Here is a 17014-nt window from a genome sequence, read left to right on the forward strand (position 1 = left end):
ATTTTCCTGTAGCTTCAAACGCGACAATGAAGGACTCTACAATACATCAGTTGGGATTATAGCTTCAATAAGCCTCCTGATGTTTAACGTTGTGGAGACATTTCAGCAGCGTTTTGTCTAATCCTTTTCTTTCTTTCTTTGTCCGTTACCTAATGTGACAGTCACCTTCTCCTGAGATTAAAAAATATGACTGTGGATGAATTAAATCACTTTATTTACACTTTTAGCTGGAGCTGCTTTAAAAAATACCTTCTGGTAGGTAGTTTGAAGATGAAACAATGTGTAAGCTTCCTTTAATGATAGAGAACCACCGCTCGTTAACATTGGCCAGCATGTGACAGCGTCTTCTTTCATTATGTAACAGAATAACCTTTTTTTTTCTCTTCAGAAACTTCAGGGTCTAGGGCGGCGTTTAGCTCAGTTGGTAGAGCAGCCGCCTCATGTGTGAAGGCTCGGTCCTTGCTGCAGGAGCCCAGGGTCCTGTCACTCTTCAGCTGTCTCTATCAAATAAAGCTTGAAAAGGCTGAAAAAATAATCTTCAGGGTCAGTTCAGCCGTTCTTTTAAAGCTCGATTAAAAGAAGAAGAAGAGTGGACTGAAGTTCAGGGTGGTGTTAAAGGAAGTGGGTGGGTGTTTGATTGTGAGTCAAGCAGACTAACCTCGTGAGTTTAAAGAAGATACGAACGCTGCCTTGAATCCACGTTTCAATACAGTATTCACAGCTTGTACTAATCAACTGAATAAAACCAGATTTTCTGCACACAATGCTCTGAATACGAGATACTAAATGCTGGAAAGGTGCCTCAGTGGATTTTCTACTTTTCATAAATTGTAGTCAAGAGGAATATGAGAGGGGACAGACCTGAAGTGAACCTCAGTGAATCGGAAGGAGAGAGAAAGCGACTGCAGGATTCAGGGATTTCATTTAATCTAGAACTTGCTGAGGAGATGAAGAGAGAGAGAGCTCAGAGCTCAGATTAAATGAGCATTAAGGTTCAAGTTAGGACGGCTGTGACTGTGCACTCGATCTGCCTCATAATCCTCCTGCCACAGGTCACGTCGGTCGATACCGCACATCTGGGCCGACACTACTGGATTTGATTTGTCGTGCACGATGTGGCTCTACGTTCACCTCGGTGTCACCTGCAGTTCGTGTTTTTGAGCCTTTTCAACAGATGAAAATATCAAGGTGGGTAAATCAGGAATAGCACTTGTTGCTCTGTGTTCCCCCCCCACCACTCACCTCTTGAAGTGGCTGAGTAAGGTGCCAACAAGCTCCCCGATGCGGCTCTCATTGGCAGGCACCATGCCCTGCAGGCACACAATGAGATCCCTGCTGTCCTTGGTGTGGAACACAACCAGCTGGTCCTTCCCGGGGGACACGCTCACTCCTGTCACCTGGGACGGAAAGCGGAGGACACACGATTAAGCACAGATAAACATGCACAGAGGAGGCACGAGGATGTGTGGCGAGGCACGCCTGACGTCACCGTCTGTGCTGCGGATCAACACAAATACAACGGGCACAGAGATGCATATCTGGGAACTTGTACTGCGGCATCCCAGCAGACGTGAATTCACCGGGGTCGCTGTGCCGAGCTATAATTCATCATGTTTAACTTCCCCGGGAAGTAAAGAGAGAGGAGGGCAGAGGAATTTTGTGCGCTCAGCAGATCTCCTGCTCTAAACCTCGCTAACAAAAAGGCACTGCTGCGTTATTGTTGTTTATTCTCACAAAGTAGGACATCTAATTCAGTGGACAACACAAATGGCTCTGTGTAGCTTAACCCTCCGCGGTCCTATCAAGTGCTTCTGCAGTCGTGGGCGATTGTTTGGACCCCGGAGCGTCCATCAGCTCATGCTGCTGTAAAAACACTTTTCTTTTCACTCTGATGTGTCACAGCAGGAAGAAACATGCACACACACACACACACACACACAGGAGAAGGTGTAAGTAAAGTTAATGATGGCTGAATCCCATCAGAGTCCTTGCATTGTGTGTGTGCATGCCGGCTCCTTGTAGCGCTGAATATCCGTTCAAGCCTGCCAGATTTCTGCTGGATCGTTGTCGTTTAATGTGCAGACTTAAAGAGAGAAAGGCAAGCGTTACTTTGTGCAGATCTGCTATGAACAGGAAAAATATGGAGCCACAGATGGCTCCAGGATGTGGACAATATGTCCTCTGCGGTCTGCAGTCTCAACAAGTTAAAATATAACTTCACTGATATTAAATCAGACCGTGGAGCAGCTCAGACTGCAGGACAGCTGAGAAAGTTCTCATAAAGGCCACGTTACATTATTTTAGAGTCTCTCTGTTTAATTTGCAGAGTTTCAAGATGCAAAAACAACATAATAGCTCATCACTTCACCGTCGCCGCCGCTGCTGCTGCTGCTTTAATTAATCGTCACAATTACAGTGAATTCTGTATTTTCTGTGTGAAATCAAGTAAACTCAACAACAATGATATAACCCACATAACACTTTGGTTTCTGCTCCCATTTTACATGAGTTGCAGTAAAAGATTTTCTCTGAGGTCACTCTTAAATGTGCAGTTTGATCCTGAAGACGTTTATAAGGCTTCTTGATAAGAGCTCTGGAGAACCTTTTCATCCTTAAGCACATTTTTGTGCCATTTAAGATTCTTTGGAGAACTTTTAATGCTTTGAAGAACCTTTTTATGTTTAATAACCTTTCTTTACTTTTAAACGTTCTTTGGAAAACTGATTACTGGTTCGTTAAGTCGACCCTTTGCAGCAAATTGTGAAGAGGTATTTTGTTTACTAGTCACTAGATTAGGGCTGCTGTTTCTCCGTGTTGTTGGTCATTAGAAAAATAGTTTAAATAAATATCTGTGTTTCACAGAGTACTTCTGGTTTATGCTGCTTCCTTTCCCCTCATGGTCAGACAGAGGATCTGATGGGTTTTATTCTGCATGCTACATCAACATTAAGATGTGTGGATGGAAACATGTAACACGAAAAGAGGCCAGTATCTGGTGTCTAATGGTGTATGAGATTTCTCCCACTCAAGCTTAAATCAGCACTTGCAGTAAAGATTTATTGATCGGCATCCCAAAGGCCCAATCGAATTTTTCCACTCAGAGCCCCCGAACGACAGACCGACGGAGAGCAGCCGGGCCGAGAGGGGAATCCTGCTCCTGTGGTCGGGTTGTTTATCTCAACAAGGACACACAACGGGAAGAAACCAATATCTTCACAGGTGAACACGTCTCAGGAGGAAAAAGAGCTCATTAACTCTCCATTCCTTTCTCTTTTCTCCCCGTTCATCCTGTTATCACTCCTCCTTTTTAGCCCAGCTTTCCTTTTTCTCCTTTGTTACTCTCCCTCTTTGGCTTTTAGCCATTTATTTCCCCCTTAATTTGTCTTTCTGAGCTGGAGCGAGGTGGCGTGCGTTGAGGAAACAGCCACAGGGCAGCCGGTCAGGTACATTAATATCCACTCAGCAGACTGCGACGCCGGGCAGGATGCAACCGGCGGCTGAACAAGCAGCGAGCTGACTTCGCTCCAGAATGACGCCTGACTTGAGAAACAAACACTTCACGTAATCACCATGAATTAAAGCCTAAAGCCATGCCTCTCTGTCTCACGACCCACCCGCAGTTAATTACATGGAGCCGATTACATTTACATTTATATTAAAGGCTTAATTGATTGGAACGACAGTCAGTGTTCTAATGAGCTGGGTAATGATACATTCGGATTTGTTTCCTTGTCTAATTTTTCGTCGTTGATTCACCAAATCACTTTTATCCCGAATGTAAAATCTGTTGGAGGCATTTATCTGCCCGGCCATCTGTCGGAGCGTTCGTCTGGCCGAGCCGCGGAGACATTTCATTAGTGCGGTCCAACTTATTTGTTAATTTGTGTTGATAACTAAACGCTCCCACACACTGAGAGAACAACAATCAGGCTCGTGTTAGACTGTGCCTGATGAATCGCAATTATTTTGGTTGTCTCATTAGATCGTTGCAGCTTCTTAATTGTGAAGACTTTCTGCTTTTCTTTGTCTGATGTGAGAATATTTTGGGTTCATCTTGAACTTCAGGGAAAAGAAAATAATCAGCAAAGATGCAGCCCTGATTATGATGCAAACCTGCTAGAAAAATACATCAGTTTGCTACATTTAAACATTTTCTGTGACCGAGCATCCTGCTGTTAAGTTTGATATATTTAATGAACTCCTGCTCCTCATATTTCCGTGTGAACATTTGAACTATCATGAAGAGGTTTCCAACACTGGACTATGATCCTCTTAGCTGCAATCAAGCCTACCTGCAAGATTGTATGTGCTTTTTTCTGGAAGGGAAAGGTGGGAATTCAGAAGATGCATAGCAGGGTCCATCAGTGAAGAACATGTATAAAAGTGTTAATAGTTCTGTGGGTCAATATGGGTCAAGTACCAATCCCATTTGGTGTCGAAATCTTGATGTGAGATCAGCTCTATGACAAATTTACAAAGTAAGCGCAGTGTTGGCTCCCGGCTAATCGAAAACTTGGCACAGACGTCAATCATCCGTGGACCTGAGGCGAGCCATCTGTAACCCACCCACCCACCTGTCAATCAAAGCGTCCACGCTCTTAATCCTGCATAACTTTAAGCCTTAATATAATGTGAACAGGTGAGTTGTATATAAATTCACCCTCAGTACAGTTGTCATGAACGGGGAAATTAGCTACAGAGACCAAAACTGTTTTTTGTACCAGGCTGTAAACATGTTTATTTCTGCTGTGAAGTTGGACATTTGGACATGGGGACTTATGGAGACTGACTCACTGCTGGAGCCAGCCTCAAGTGGACGTTAGAGGAACTGCAGATTTTGGCACTTAAGCGTCAATTTCAGTGGAGGTTGCCACTTGGAATAAACCGGCATATTCCGAATTATTTTACATGCGGGTCGTTGATGTCGATCATAGCAGCAGTCACACTGACAGAATACTTTATATTTGTGGTGAGTTTGCACCCAAATGCCCTGAAGTTCTTATTTTTCTTTTACTTAAACCTGAATATGTTTGTTTTAGTGATTTTAAAAATCACAGTGCTGAGCTCGAGGACTCTGAGGATTGCGCCGCTTGTTGTGAGGGATGAATATTTTGCTGATGTCTCGTTTGCGTTCGTAAATGCCACGCTCCCCAAACAATAACACTGGTGGGTGTATTTTTGGTAAAAGCACCAACTCGTGTACAATGTGCAGTTGTCAGCGTACAGGCAGGACCCACAATGCTTTTTGTCAAGAGCTCTCTGATCCGCTCTGCTCCGTGGTTGTCATGAGGACTTTATTTGAACAGCAGCGTATTCTTATGGGAACAACTTATTGGTTATATAACACATCCCACAGCAGTCCTGTGAAGATAGAAAGGGGAAGCAAAGGCTCTGTGAAGAAATGATTATAATATAATGAGCTGTGCAGCCATTCCTGTTGTGAGGACACCAGTGAGCCAGACTGATGTTTACAGGGCAGAGAATAAACTTAACCCTCTGCAAGTCGCCTCTGAGATGAATTTATTAACACAATTATAATTTATGCTTCAAAACCTTTTCCATGTTAGTAGATCTGCATCATTTCCTGACAGACAGCAACCGCCTCTTTTGTTCTACGAATTCTTGATTTAGGAAAAAACGCCATTATAAGTCTCCGGGGGTCACACTGCAGACTGAAGTGAAGGGATCAGCGGGGGAATGAAAAACACCGCGAGGTGGACGAGAAGCCGCTCGGATCACACAAACAAACCTCGCTCGACATACACGAGACCGATTTGTGCACATGCCTGAACGACACCAGACATCAGCTGATCTGCCCTGCCGCTCGGTATCCATGACAACGCTGTCTCCCGGGAAGTTGGCATGACAACAACGGGAAGAGAGAGAGAAGCGGCAGCGGGGAGCGAGGGGGGAAAGGCAGCTCTGTGTAAGCGGGGAGGGGTGAGGTGGGGATGGGTGGAGGAGGCAGGAGTAGGAATGGTGGTGAGATGAGTCACTGATGCAGGATGGAGATTTCACCATCCTCTTATTTGTTTTATTCAACAGGAGATACAGCGTTTTGCTGCACAGGCATTAATTGGTGAATAAATCCAGACAGTCGTTGGCTCTGCACTGTAGTACCAGCGATCCATCAACCAGGCCGGCCCCCCTCACGCTGCCCTGCAGCAGGAGCAGTAAATACAGCGTGTAGGGCAGCCAAGGGGAAGCTGTGGTGTTAGCCTATCAGTGCTAATCAACAACGAGCTAACGGCCTTCCCCTCTGGTCGACCTTCTCCGATCGATCGCTCCACGTCACGCCTGCAGTTACATCTCCATCTGTGCCTCCTCACCCCTCTTTCTTTCTTTCTACACTTCTTCTCCCTTTCCCACCGTAGCCAATTCACTCACCCACTCAGCCTGACATTTACAATGGTGTTATGGATGCAGCAGGGCAGCGGTTACAATCAGTGATGCAATGATGATGACTAAAAAAAAGATGAATGGACCTCTCTCTGCACAGGCGCACGCTCACAGTTATTAGTCAGAACATATTAAGATGAGGAGCAATTCATAATTTGGATCTATTAACATAATTATCCTGTCTCCAGTGAGAATGAACGAGCTCGGAGGTGAGGGTTAGATACAGGAGAGAGAGTTAGTGACTAACTAATTATTTATTGGCATTTGTCCTTGTCCTTGTCCTTGTCCCAGGCTCAGGACCAGAGGATTATGATCTTACCATTTTAACTCATAAATTAATATTAATGCAGAACCGGAGGTAGAACTTTAGTGTTGAGACCAGAGAGAAAAAGAGAGAAGGCATCGGACAGACTTTCAGTGGTTGGTGAGAGCTTGGTGAAATACTTTACTCTCATTTCCCAGATTACTAATATCACTGTATCGTTGGAAAATATTCACTAATTCAGACTAATGAAGGCTCATATTATTAGTTGTATTAGGACACACTGAAAGAGCTTTTAGCAAGCGTTACTCAAACAGGAGGAAATCCTCCGATTTGTTTGAGGGACTATTTTCAACTGCGGATTAATACACATTTGGTGTTCTACTGAGTATTTACAGCATCTTTATGGAGTGTCTGTCACCCAGAGGAACAGTGAGGCTCCTTCATGAGTCTTTAATGGACGACGATGGATCTCTATGGCACAGAGGAAGAAGATGCATCAGGCTTTGATGTCGGTAGGATCAATTAATCGTAGCCTGTGCTTCTTTTTGTGGGATTTGTTGGCAATAAACAACAAAATCTAGAAGATTACTGGACTCATGAATGTTATTTAACGGTTGAAACAGGTTACAAACTCTCGAGTTGGTTGTAATGTGTATGTGGAGCTCTGTTGTCTTGTTGTGTCACTGTCAATGTGTGAAAGCTGCAAATGGTTCTACGCGCCCCCCTGTCCTCTATCACTGATGGCTTCACATATGCCTTGTGTACGGGACTGAGCCTCATCTATCAACTCAGTGTGTGTGTGTGTGTGTGTGTGTGTGTGTGTGTGTGTATGAGTCACTCTCTCCGGATGAACAATAACTAAAAATCTCCTTAACTCATGCTGCTCTCTCTCTCTGCCACCATCTGTCTCCATCTCCCCATTTCACTTCCAGATGCAGCGATGCAGACTCTGGGTGTCCGTCTCCGAGCTCTCTAATTCCTTCTTGTCACTTTGTCAGATTGAGCATCGGGGTGTCTTGTCAAAGTTGTCACCGCACACCGGCCTCATATCTGACTCATTTCACCAGGCGAGATTAATGCATTAAACCTTCGCTTCATATCTCACTTCTGCCTCAGCTCCAAGGTCAGCAAATAAACTGCGTAAACAATATTAGTTATACGATACGAGGGATGGTTAAATCAGGAATATTATCAATAGTTTCCTGATAAGATTTGTCTCCCTCAACTGGAGAAATTAGTTTATGTCAGATCTTCTGGCTGGGAAATGAAGTCAAGTGCTAAAAACTGCAGTTCCTCTAACGTCCACTTGAGGCTGGCTCCAGAAGTGAGTCAGTCTCCGTAAGTCCCCATGTCCAAATGTCCAACTTCACAGCAGAAATAAACATGTTTACAGCCTGGTACAAAAAACAGTTTTGGTCTCTGTAGCTAATTTCCCCGTTCATGACAACTGTACTGAGGGTGAATTTATATACAACTCACCTGTTCACATTATATTAAGGCTTAAAGTTATGCAGGATTAAGAGCGTGGACGCTTTGATGATAGGTGGGTGTGGTTACAGGTAGCTTATTAGAGCACCCAGGTGTTGTTCGGCCTACCTTAGGTCAGTTAAGAGGTTTTTATTTACCTTAATGGCAAAAAGAACCAGGAACAAGAAGAACAAACTGCTTCTTTAACAATATTCTCTCCCGTCTGCTGCTGAGTTTCTCTTCTCTGACACAAATACTTTTATTTTTATTAATGAATTTAAGTCGTGCCACTTTGCATATCAATCAATGTTAAACGACTGTGAATAAAACTTAACATTTCCCACTGGATTTTCAAATTAAAAGTCATTTACCCATAGATTTAATGGTAAGCTTTGAATATGACATGAGTTAAGAGTTAGACTATGACATAATCCTGTCGTTTTACATACTTAACTAACCACCCATGAGCTTTTGTACCAGGCTAGCCATCACTTGAATACTTGAATGCTTTTATATGAGAGCTTACAGTATTCTGTCGGCTTGCAGAGAGTCTGATGAGAAGATTTTTTCTCCTGTCATATATATTGTATAAAGCTACAGCCAGGAGACGGTGATGAAGGCTGGAAACAAAATCTGATCAACTTCACAGTGACACCAGGAAGTCTTCTGATCTTCCAACTCTCAGCAAGAGTGAGTGAGAATATTTCCCCAAACTGACCAGGGTAAAAACAAAAACTGCAGCCTCTGATTAGAAATGAACTACATCTGTGAGAGAAGACCGAATGAAACAAAAAGAGGAAAAACAAAAAAAAGGAATTCATCAAATGAAATGAAGTCAATAAACACACAAAGGACACATTCGCCATGGAAACAGCCTCGTGTGCTGTGTGCATGGAGCAGCCTTAAGGGGCCTATCACAGTGTGAATGTGAATTAAAACCAACCAATTGTGGAGCCGAATGAGATTTGTTGCATGTTGACATGTTGCCACAGGATTACAGGCTGCTAGGAAATCAGAGAGAACACCGTCACCTCCTGGAAGCAACTAAAACAGAGCAATCTGCAGAGGGAACATAAAAGTGTGCTGTATGTGCAGGAAGATCATAAAGCTGATGTCTTACTGCTGTATGAGGTCTCAGTGGGCTGGAAATAACAGAATTATTAGGAATATTTCCCAATTGCTCAAATAATTGTTGTTTTTGTCTTTCTAACAGAATATATTCAGTTCATGATCTTAACGACGGTCAGTTGATCATCTAAACAGCTGACAATAAATTTCCTGTCGATTAATGAATCAAATAAATCTGCTGATGATTTCAGCTCTTATCTTGAAGACGTTTCTATCTGGGTCTTGCCATACTGCACATGCTATCATATATCATATTTAAACTTTCCGACCAGCATTCCAGAAACTTCTTATCTAAAATAATTATTTAAAACTTCCATTAGCCAGCAGTCTGTCTATAGAAATCAAAACTAACGTACAGTACGAGCAGAACGTTAAAAACAATCATTGCTCTTCAGAGCTGAAACAAAACTTAAAATCAGGTTTCATGTTCTCTATCTTATCGTGTAATAATCAGTTTGAAATGATTTTAAAAAGGATTTCATTGTTTTTGTTGATGTTTTAAAAATGATTACAGCAGAAATAATGTTGTTTTTGTTGATGTTTTAAAAATGATTACAGCAGAAATAATGAGTTATTTTCAATATTTTCCACCATAACCACTTGAATTTGACGTGCAGTCTTACTTATGTAATAAAAGGATTGTTTAATGTTTAAAGTATCGCATGATGAGACGGTGTCTTCGTTTATAAAAGATTAATAGCGGCAAAGAAGCATCATCCATCAAAATCTGCGTTTGCTCTCCTCGTGTTCATCTTTCTTGTTCATATATGAACATAACATGAGATACAGCTTCAGCAGGTAATATGATTTATGGTGCTTCAGTGTGAAGCTACTCACGTGTGTAACATGTAATTCAATTCAAATCAGGAGCAGCTACACATGAAACAGTACTTTATGGATCTGCATTTCTGCTGAGCCAATGTTTCCAACTTCTTTGGAAATTACACCTGCGTGTAACGAGCCGCCCTCAGTTTACCACCCCGTGTTTGTAATGACAGAGACCATTAAAGGAACAGAGTGCCATACGTTGTAGAGGGGGATGCTCTTCATGGGTTTATACTGCTTCAGGGGGTCCATCTTGTACAGGTGGCGGTCAGTGATGAGCACAGCCCGATCCTCCGCCTTGTGGAAACGGTTGATCTGGGAAACACAAAGCTCCTCATTAGTCACCCCACAGGATAAGTACACACACACACACACGCCCACACACCCACCCACACATCTAAACACCCTGCGGGCAGATGGAGAAACCAGGAGCAGTTGGGTTTATTTGTTTGTGCAGACAAATCCATGTTGTGACCGTGTGTGCATGTGGTTAGCTTTGGATAAATGCTTTAAAAACTCACCTTGCGCACGTTGCACGAGAACAGAACTCTCATGAATTTGTCTTTCCGCTGCAGCTCGCTGGAAACCAGCGTGAACGAAGACGCTGTGTCAGGGCTGTCTCGCTTCTGTGGAGCACAAAAAACAAAACAAAAAAACACCTGTAAAACAGCTTCGTTTAAGGAACATTCATCACCTGCACTAATTTAACACGTTGCATCTTGTTTGTTTTTAATCCACACAAAGACACAAAATGTGAAAACCACGATTACGTGCCAGACTATTTCTTGGCTGGGGGCATCGTCTTCCTGGAGTCCACACCGGTTGCTTGGTAACCGGTCCTAAGAAAGTCAAACTATTCCTTCAACTACAGCGAACCAAGCAGCTCACACTCCCAGTCAGGAATACTGTAATTACTATTATTGACCGGAGACACAACGGTGCCAGCACGAGAGACGACAACGTTTCTGTGATGAGTTTTGTGCATGTGTCATGTCTGAACATTAATCTGACCAAAGATCCTTTTTCATTCGACACAATAAGCCAGCTAATGTTAAAATGTCTAAACACAAGCAGCTGCACAAGAATTTACCAAACAAATGAGTCTAAAATTGGCAGAATTATCATTTAAATCATTTCAAATATTCACGTTCAATATGAAGCACAATAGAAAAGCTGAAGCATTTATCTTCATCTTTAATTCTTGTTTTCTCCATTCAAACATAAACACACATATTACTGTGCTCCACCCCCGCCCACACTCACCATCCCCACCTACTCACCAGGTAGTTTCCTTCCCAAGCCCTCTGTAGACCCAAGTCGGCCCTCTGGCCCTTCAATGCCTCCAGGCTGGCTACCTTGGCCCTCACCTGCAGGGCCTCCTCTGGAGAGAGGCCTTTGATCAGTGTCCAAGCCCACCACCTGGAGGTAAACGCATCCACACAAACATACAAAGAGAAAAGTGAGAGTGGAGCACAGCAGACTTTCTCCACCGAGGCTGCTGCACAAGGCGCTGGTAGTCTGGTAGCGGGCCCCAGCTGTACTGCACTTGTTGGCCTTTCACTCACCCATCCTGACAGCCGACATCATTCTCTAGGAAAGCTATTTTCTTACCGTGCCCGGCCTCCAACAGAAAAGAGCAAACAAACAGACGTCGGGATGAAAGGCGGTGATGAGTCTTTGATGGAGGAAGAAAAAAAATCAATGCCTGGTGTGAGCCCAAGGCAGAAGGAAACATGTGTAAGCTGCTTCAAACGGACTCGTCTGGATGTAAAATAACACTCGGGGCCAGGCGCTCTCTCCTGCGGCTGCGGGGCAGATCCATTTTTAGTTCAGCCAATTTAGGAAAGTGATTTTCTTCAAACGAACCATTTTATTTGGAGGTTCATCCTCTTCCTCTGTTTCACATTAGACTGAACGGACGGTGCGCTGTTAAACATTTAAATCCACTTTCACACATTTTACAGCGGCTTGTTGGCTGCATGTGAAAAAGCGAGAACCTTCAGGTTACTCTTGACATGGCAGCAGATATTCAGCAGTCTCATTAAAAGTATGTTCTTTTTGGATACCTGTTATAGATGCTCCGGAGTGCTTCCTCGAACTTGCGCAGGACTTTAGGGGGCGTGGGCCACTTCAAGCGCTTCCCGTAATCCTTCATGGACTTGACGTTCTTGAAGCGCTTGTTGACGTCGCGGATGTACGACTTCACCTTGTAGCGCCGGTAGGCCCGCAGGATGGTGAGCGCCGCTTTCATCCGCCGGTATCGCATCCTGGCGATGGTGCCCCGCCACACCTGGAGACAAAGAACAACGTGATGAATGTATGTGAATATAACAGGCTCCTTAAAGGGGTTCTTCCTGACTTTTAACCCCTTTTAGCACTCCAAATCCAAACTCATACAAATGGCATCAAGCTACTGTGCAAGGTGCCGTCACTCGAGGATAATCAGACCTGAACACAAAGAGTGGCAGCATCAGGACGGGCAGCTGCATGCGGAGAACAGCGACACGTCATTTTCACAGTACACTCTGTTCAACACCTCAAAAACACATTTTTGTTCTTGTGATGATGATGATGCAACACGAGTCCACTTGGATGTGTTCAGGTACAAGACATACTGCCACCGACTGCAGACACACAGCAACGAACGCCTGCATGAGGATGTTCAAGTAGAGGTGGGTGCAGAACCGGAGACTACTTTGTAGTCAGCATTTGAATTGAATGTGAGCTGCTGCAGGTAGCCAGTGGACGTGTGAGAGGGTTTCACCGTGCAGGCTGGGAGGCTTCGAGTCGACCACAGCCTGTATCAGGGCTGAGTTTTCTGATGCTGTGAAGTGCACGCCCGGGCAGCGTGATCAGAGAAAGTTAGCTGGTCATCGATCGTGACTCCTGAGGAGATGTAGGGAGTCTTGTATGTTGATGTCGTGGTGTACGGTAGGTTTGTCTGGGAGGAGCAGCAGAAAAGACGAGAGAGCTGCTGCACCCAGAGTTTATTTAATGGGATATCCACCAATAACTCTGGGTCATTAAATCCTTTTATTTAAGACGTACAACCTCTGAACTAAAATATAAATCATGAGGAGTGAACGTACGGAATAAATACTGATAATATCTAATATATAAAAGTGTCATAGGGCCATTTTCTGAATTTACAATAATACAGAGAAAGTGTTTTTTCATTACTCACCATTAGAATTCACTGTTACATATTTATCTGTTATACATCGGTGCTTGTAATTCCTGAATAACATGCACTCAGACTAAAAGAAGGACTAAATTAAGGACCCCCGACCTTGCCTGTAACCAAACATAGGTTGAGTGGCTATCAGAGTCTGTGAAGCATGAATAATAGATGGAAGTGGGACCCCTGGGAGCCGTAACTCCTGATCCAGCCTCACTAAAATCACCACCATATGCTCCCCTTTTACTGTATTCCCACCCTCTCTTTCCAACACACACAACCTCTCAATTATTTACAATTTATCTGACTGCATTGTACCTAAAGAATTAGTAAAAGAGTACGTTTAGTGTCACACACTGTAATTATAGGCTGCACACACACCGGACTGGAGACTCACTCCTGGATCATCATCATCTACGTGTGATGCAGAATAATCAGAGATCAATTTAATCTTTCAAAGTGTGGGGGCGGCCCCCGAAGGCACCGAATAGGATTTCCCGTATTTGCATATTGAAACGGCGGAGGAGGCTGACGACACCGGTGGTGTGAGAATTGGCAGAGAGGGGAGATAAGTCATGCACCGCTGAAATATGGAAGCAGCAGGTTCGTGAGAACACATCAGCTTCATATGTGTGACTTCAAATTGTTATTTGGCATCATTTTCTAAAGAAATGCAGCCATGGAGCCACCTCCACCGGAGACTGGAGAGAGGCCGGTCCTCTGAAGAAGCTGAATCATGCTGAAATCAATAAAAGGAGGCCCAGTCGGCCGTCTAAGTCGCCGAGCCAGCCTGGTCACATTGTGTTTCTCGGAAAACAGCAGCTTTTTATTTTGATCTTTTAAGCCCTGAAGTTTATGTAATCATGTTATGCTGTAGTAATCTGAACTATCAGGCTAAAAAAAAAGAAAAATCTGTCCCCAGGATGTCAATAAACCAGGATGATAGAAACTAAATCTACTGCCCGGATGAAATCTCTGATTCTTTGATTGTTTTCTGTTTATTACAGGAATGATCTTCTGCAGCATGTGAATAAACAAGCTGCACACGATGGAGAATTAATAAAAAAAACACATAAAATAGATTATAAGAGTGTCAAATGGAGCTAAAACTTGAAAAAGAGTTTGATAAATCAAAATATATGTTGTTATATTCACACACACTTTTTATTTACTCACTTTAACAGACTGAAAATCCAGTTTAAATGCAGCATGTCTGACCCAATGCCACCTCTTAAAACACTCAGTCTAAATGTGAACACAGGTAACTTTGAACTTTTCATTTAACAGGTTGAGATATTCACAAACTTCTCAAGCTAAATATATAAATGTACATATACATTTTCATTCATTATACGACTGAAAACATTTCAGCTCTCTTGATGCATGTCTAAATATTGCATCTTCTCTGTGACGTCTTGACGTCGATGGAGAGCAGCGATCACCTATTCAGGTCTAAAAATAGCTCCTCCGTCGTGTGCGTTACTGTAAGTATCGAATGGTGCTTCTCTGGCAAAATGGCAGTTGACGACCTTTTCCTTCATGTTGCACTGTGCATGATGCATAATGGATGAGAGTGAGAAAAGAGGAGCGGCTGCATATTCATCACTAATCGACCCCTGAGATGACTCTCCCACATGCTCGGGGTGACAGCGGTGGGAGGAATGAACAAGTTTCCACTGCGTGACCCGGCTGCAGTCGTCTCTGTGGACAAGGTTAAAAGTTACCTGCATTTATATTCAGACTGTATTCAGAGCGTTACGGTAAATTAGACGGCATTTTAAGAGCCGGCACTGGGTCAAACACTGATGTCAAAAAGGCCCCGGTGTAAGAATTTAGACATCAAACTCTTTTTTTCTGCCTGGATTTTATTCACATGCTGCTGAAAATCATTCCTGTTTACGCCTCACATAACCTACACAGCATAATTTCATATAAACAAAATAAGCACAGAGCATACCTTCATTAAAAAGTCATTTTCTGTGGAAGGAAATCTATTTCTCACTGCACCGAGCAGACATTTAAATTTTAGATATGGCCATAAGTCGATGAGGGTGAACTGGATTCTTGTCGGTGCTACAGGCTGACGTGACTTATAGATAGAAATACAAATTGATTAAGAGCTGCTACGATAACTCACAGAATGTGTTTACATTATACACAACAATAATGTGGAGGTTACCGTGGAATCAATATCTCAGGTAATTGTGTTTGCGTTCTTGTAGAAAGCAGCGGTCGAGGTGAGCAGATGGTTTTTTAATGCAGATGGATTTTCTAGATGTTCCTGAGAATAAAAAGGATTACGGAGCTTTTCTTCAACTTGATTAATGTCGAAGATCCGCACCTGCAACGGGAACCTGGAGGAGAAAACACGAGGTAGCGAACGCTGCTGCCAACGTGATGATTGTGTCGGGTGGTACCACAAAATGCAGTCCGATATCGACACTGTTACAGATTAGCCGATGTGCTGCTCGAAGCATTTTCATTACCACCAGGAGATTTGACGGCTCTCGTATAACGATGTTTCATGTTTCTACCTGATGAAGGTCCATGACTGAAACGTTGTCACCCACATGGTGCACGGGCCTATGCCAGATCAACAACCGTGTTTATCTATCTGGCTACAAATCACTAATTAAAATGTAGAACGACTGAGGCTGAGCAGCAGAAAAACACACCATAAAACCAACAATGAATCAGATAACGCCCGACATAAAAATGTCTTCACTGTCTTTCGAAGCCTCATTAAGGTGCGTGACAGGTGGAAAGTGGCGAGAGGTTCAGAAATACGACGGGGGCCGCCTCTGCTTCTCAAACAGTGAAGCTGTGAGGACGCTGGCGAGCTGATGAAGACGACACTCGGGGGAATGTGGATAAATCAGGCCAATAACAAGGCCCCTGACGGTCTGCCCCCTTACTCTCCCGGCCAATAAAGCCATCTGATCATCCTTTTAGAGACTCTGCCATCATGGAGCCTGCCCTCACTGTGCTCCGGGACTCGGGATTTACGAGCTCATCAAAGCCAGATTGGGGGATCTCTCGCTGCAGCAAAGCGGGACAGATTGCTTGGGTTTCATTTGGGGGGGGGGTGGCTGGCTGGCTGGTTTGAAATGCACACTGGGTGAAAGCATTCACAAATCACATGTGCGGGGGCAACTGGTGAAATCAACACAGACAGGACCCATTACTGACTACTGAATGACTTTAATCTGAAAGGATTCCAACGCCGGGACCTGATCTGCAGCATTCGCAGTTTAAAAACACACAAGCGTTTCACCTTCCTGTCACCTCGAGGGGGACAAAACTAAAAATATGACCAAATTCCGACGTGGAAAGACAGATAGGCCGTCCTGCACCATTGACACACTTGACTGCAACCCACTGCTGAACTCCCGGGTTTCCACATCCTCTGGGGATATCGAGCTGGTTTTCCAGCGACACGCTCGATGCACGCGGTGGGCGGGGTGGGTGAAGGGGACGGTGGAATCAAAGAGCGTGTGACACAATTTAGTGGGGCTGCAACGTGCTCCGACCACAGGCTGTCATAGGGAGACGTCGGACCAAGGCGCAGGCCAACAGTCATTACCATAAATCAATAAAGTGCTCGGGTGAGCAGCACACACACACCAGTAACACCAACAGCACTACAGATCCTCATTCCTTCAATCAGGACCGGCGTTATGTCATCTCACATGTTTAGCTCTGGGCTAATGTCGAGCACGACGATGTGTGGAAGTGCCCGAACTGATCCTGAA

At 44.0% G+C, this 17014-nt stretch overlaps 1 protein-coding gene across 2 annotated transcripts in view; it reads right to left on the reverse strand.

Moving 5' to 3' along the window:
- myo1d (myosin 1D) overlaps window positions 1–17014 on the reverse strand; it is an 80708-nt gene that overhangs the window by 18445 nt on the left and 45249 nt on the right. Inside the window, exons 17-22 of one of the 2 annotated variants that reach the window (XM_027289323.1) lie at window positions 12151–12374; window positions 11365–11503; window positions 10606–10710; window positions 10286–10399; window positions 1243–1397; window positions 923–1163 (exon numbers count right to left, since the gene is read on the reverse strand). In XM_027289323.1, the coding sequence (XP_027145124.1) occupies window positions 1139–1163; window positions 1243–1397; window positions 10286–10399; window positions 10606–10710; window positions 11365–11503; window positions 12151–12374 (762 nt within the window). In that variant the 3' untranslated portion in view covers window positions 923–1138. Of the gene's footprint in view, window positions 1–922; window positions 1164–1242; window positions 1398–10285; window positions 10400–10605; window positions 10711–11364; window positions 11504–12150; window positions 12375–17014 lie in introns of those variants that run through there. The other variant, XM_027289322.1, reaches the window with a different exon arrangement.

This window comes from Larimichthys crocea, chromosome XVI, assembly GCF_000972845.2.
Source record: "Larimichthys crocea isolate SSNF chromosome XVI, L_crocea_2.0, whole genome shotgun sequence".
Classification (NCBI taxonomy): domain Eukaryota; kingdom Metazoa; phylum Chordata; class Actinopteri; family Sciaenidae; genus Larimichthys; species Larimichthys crocea.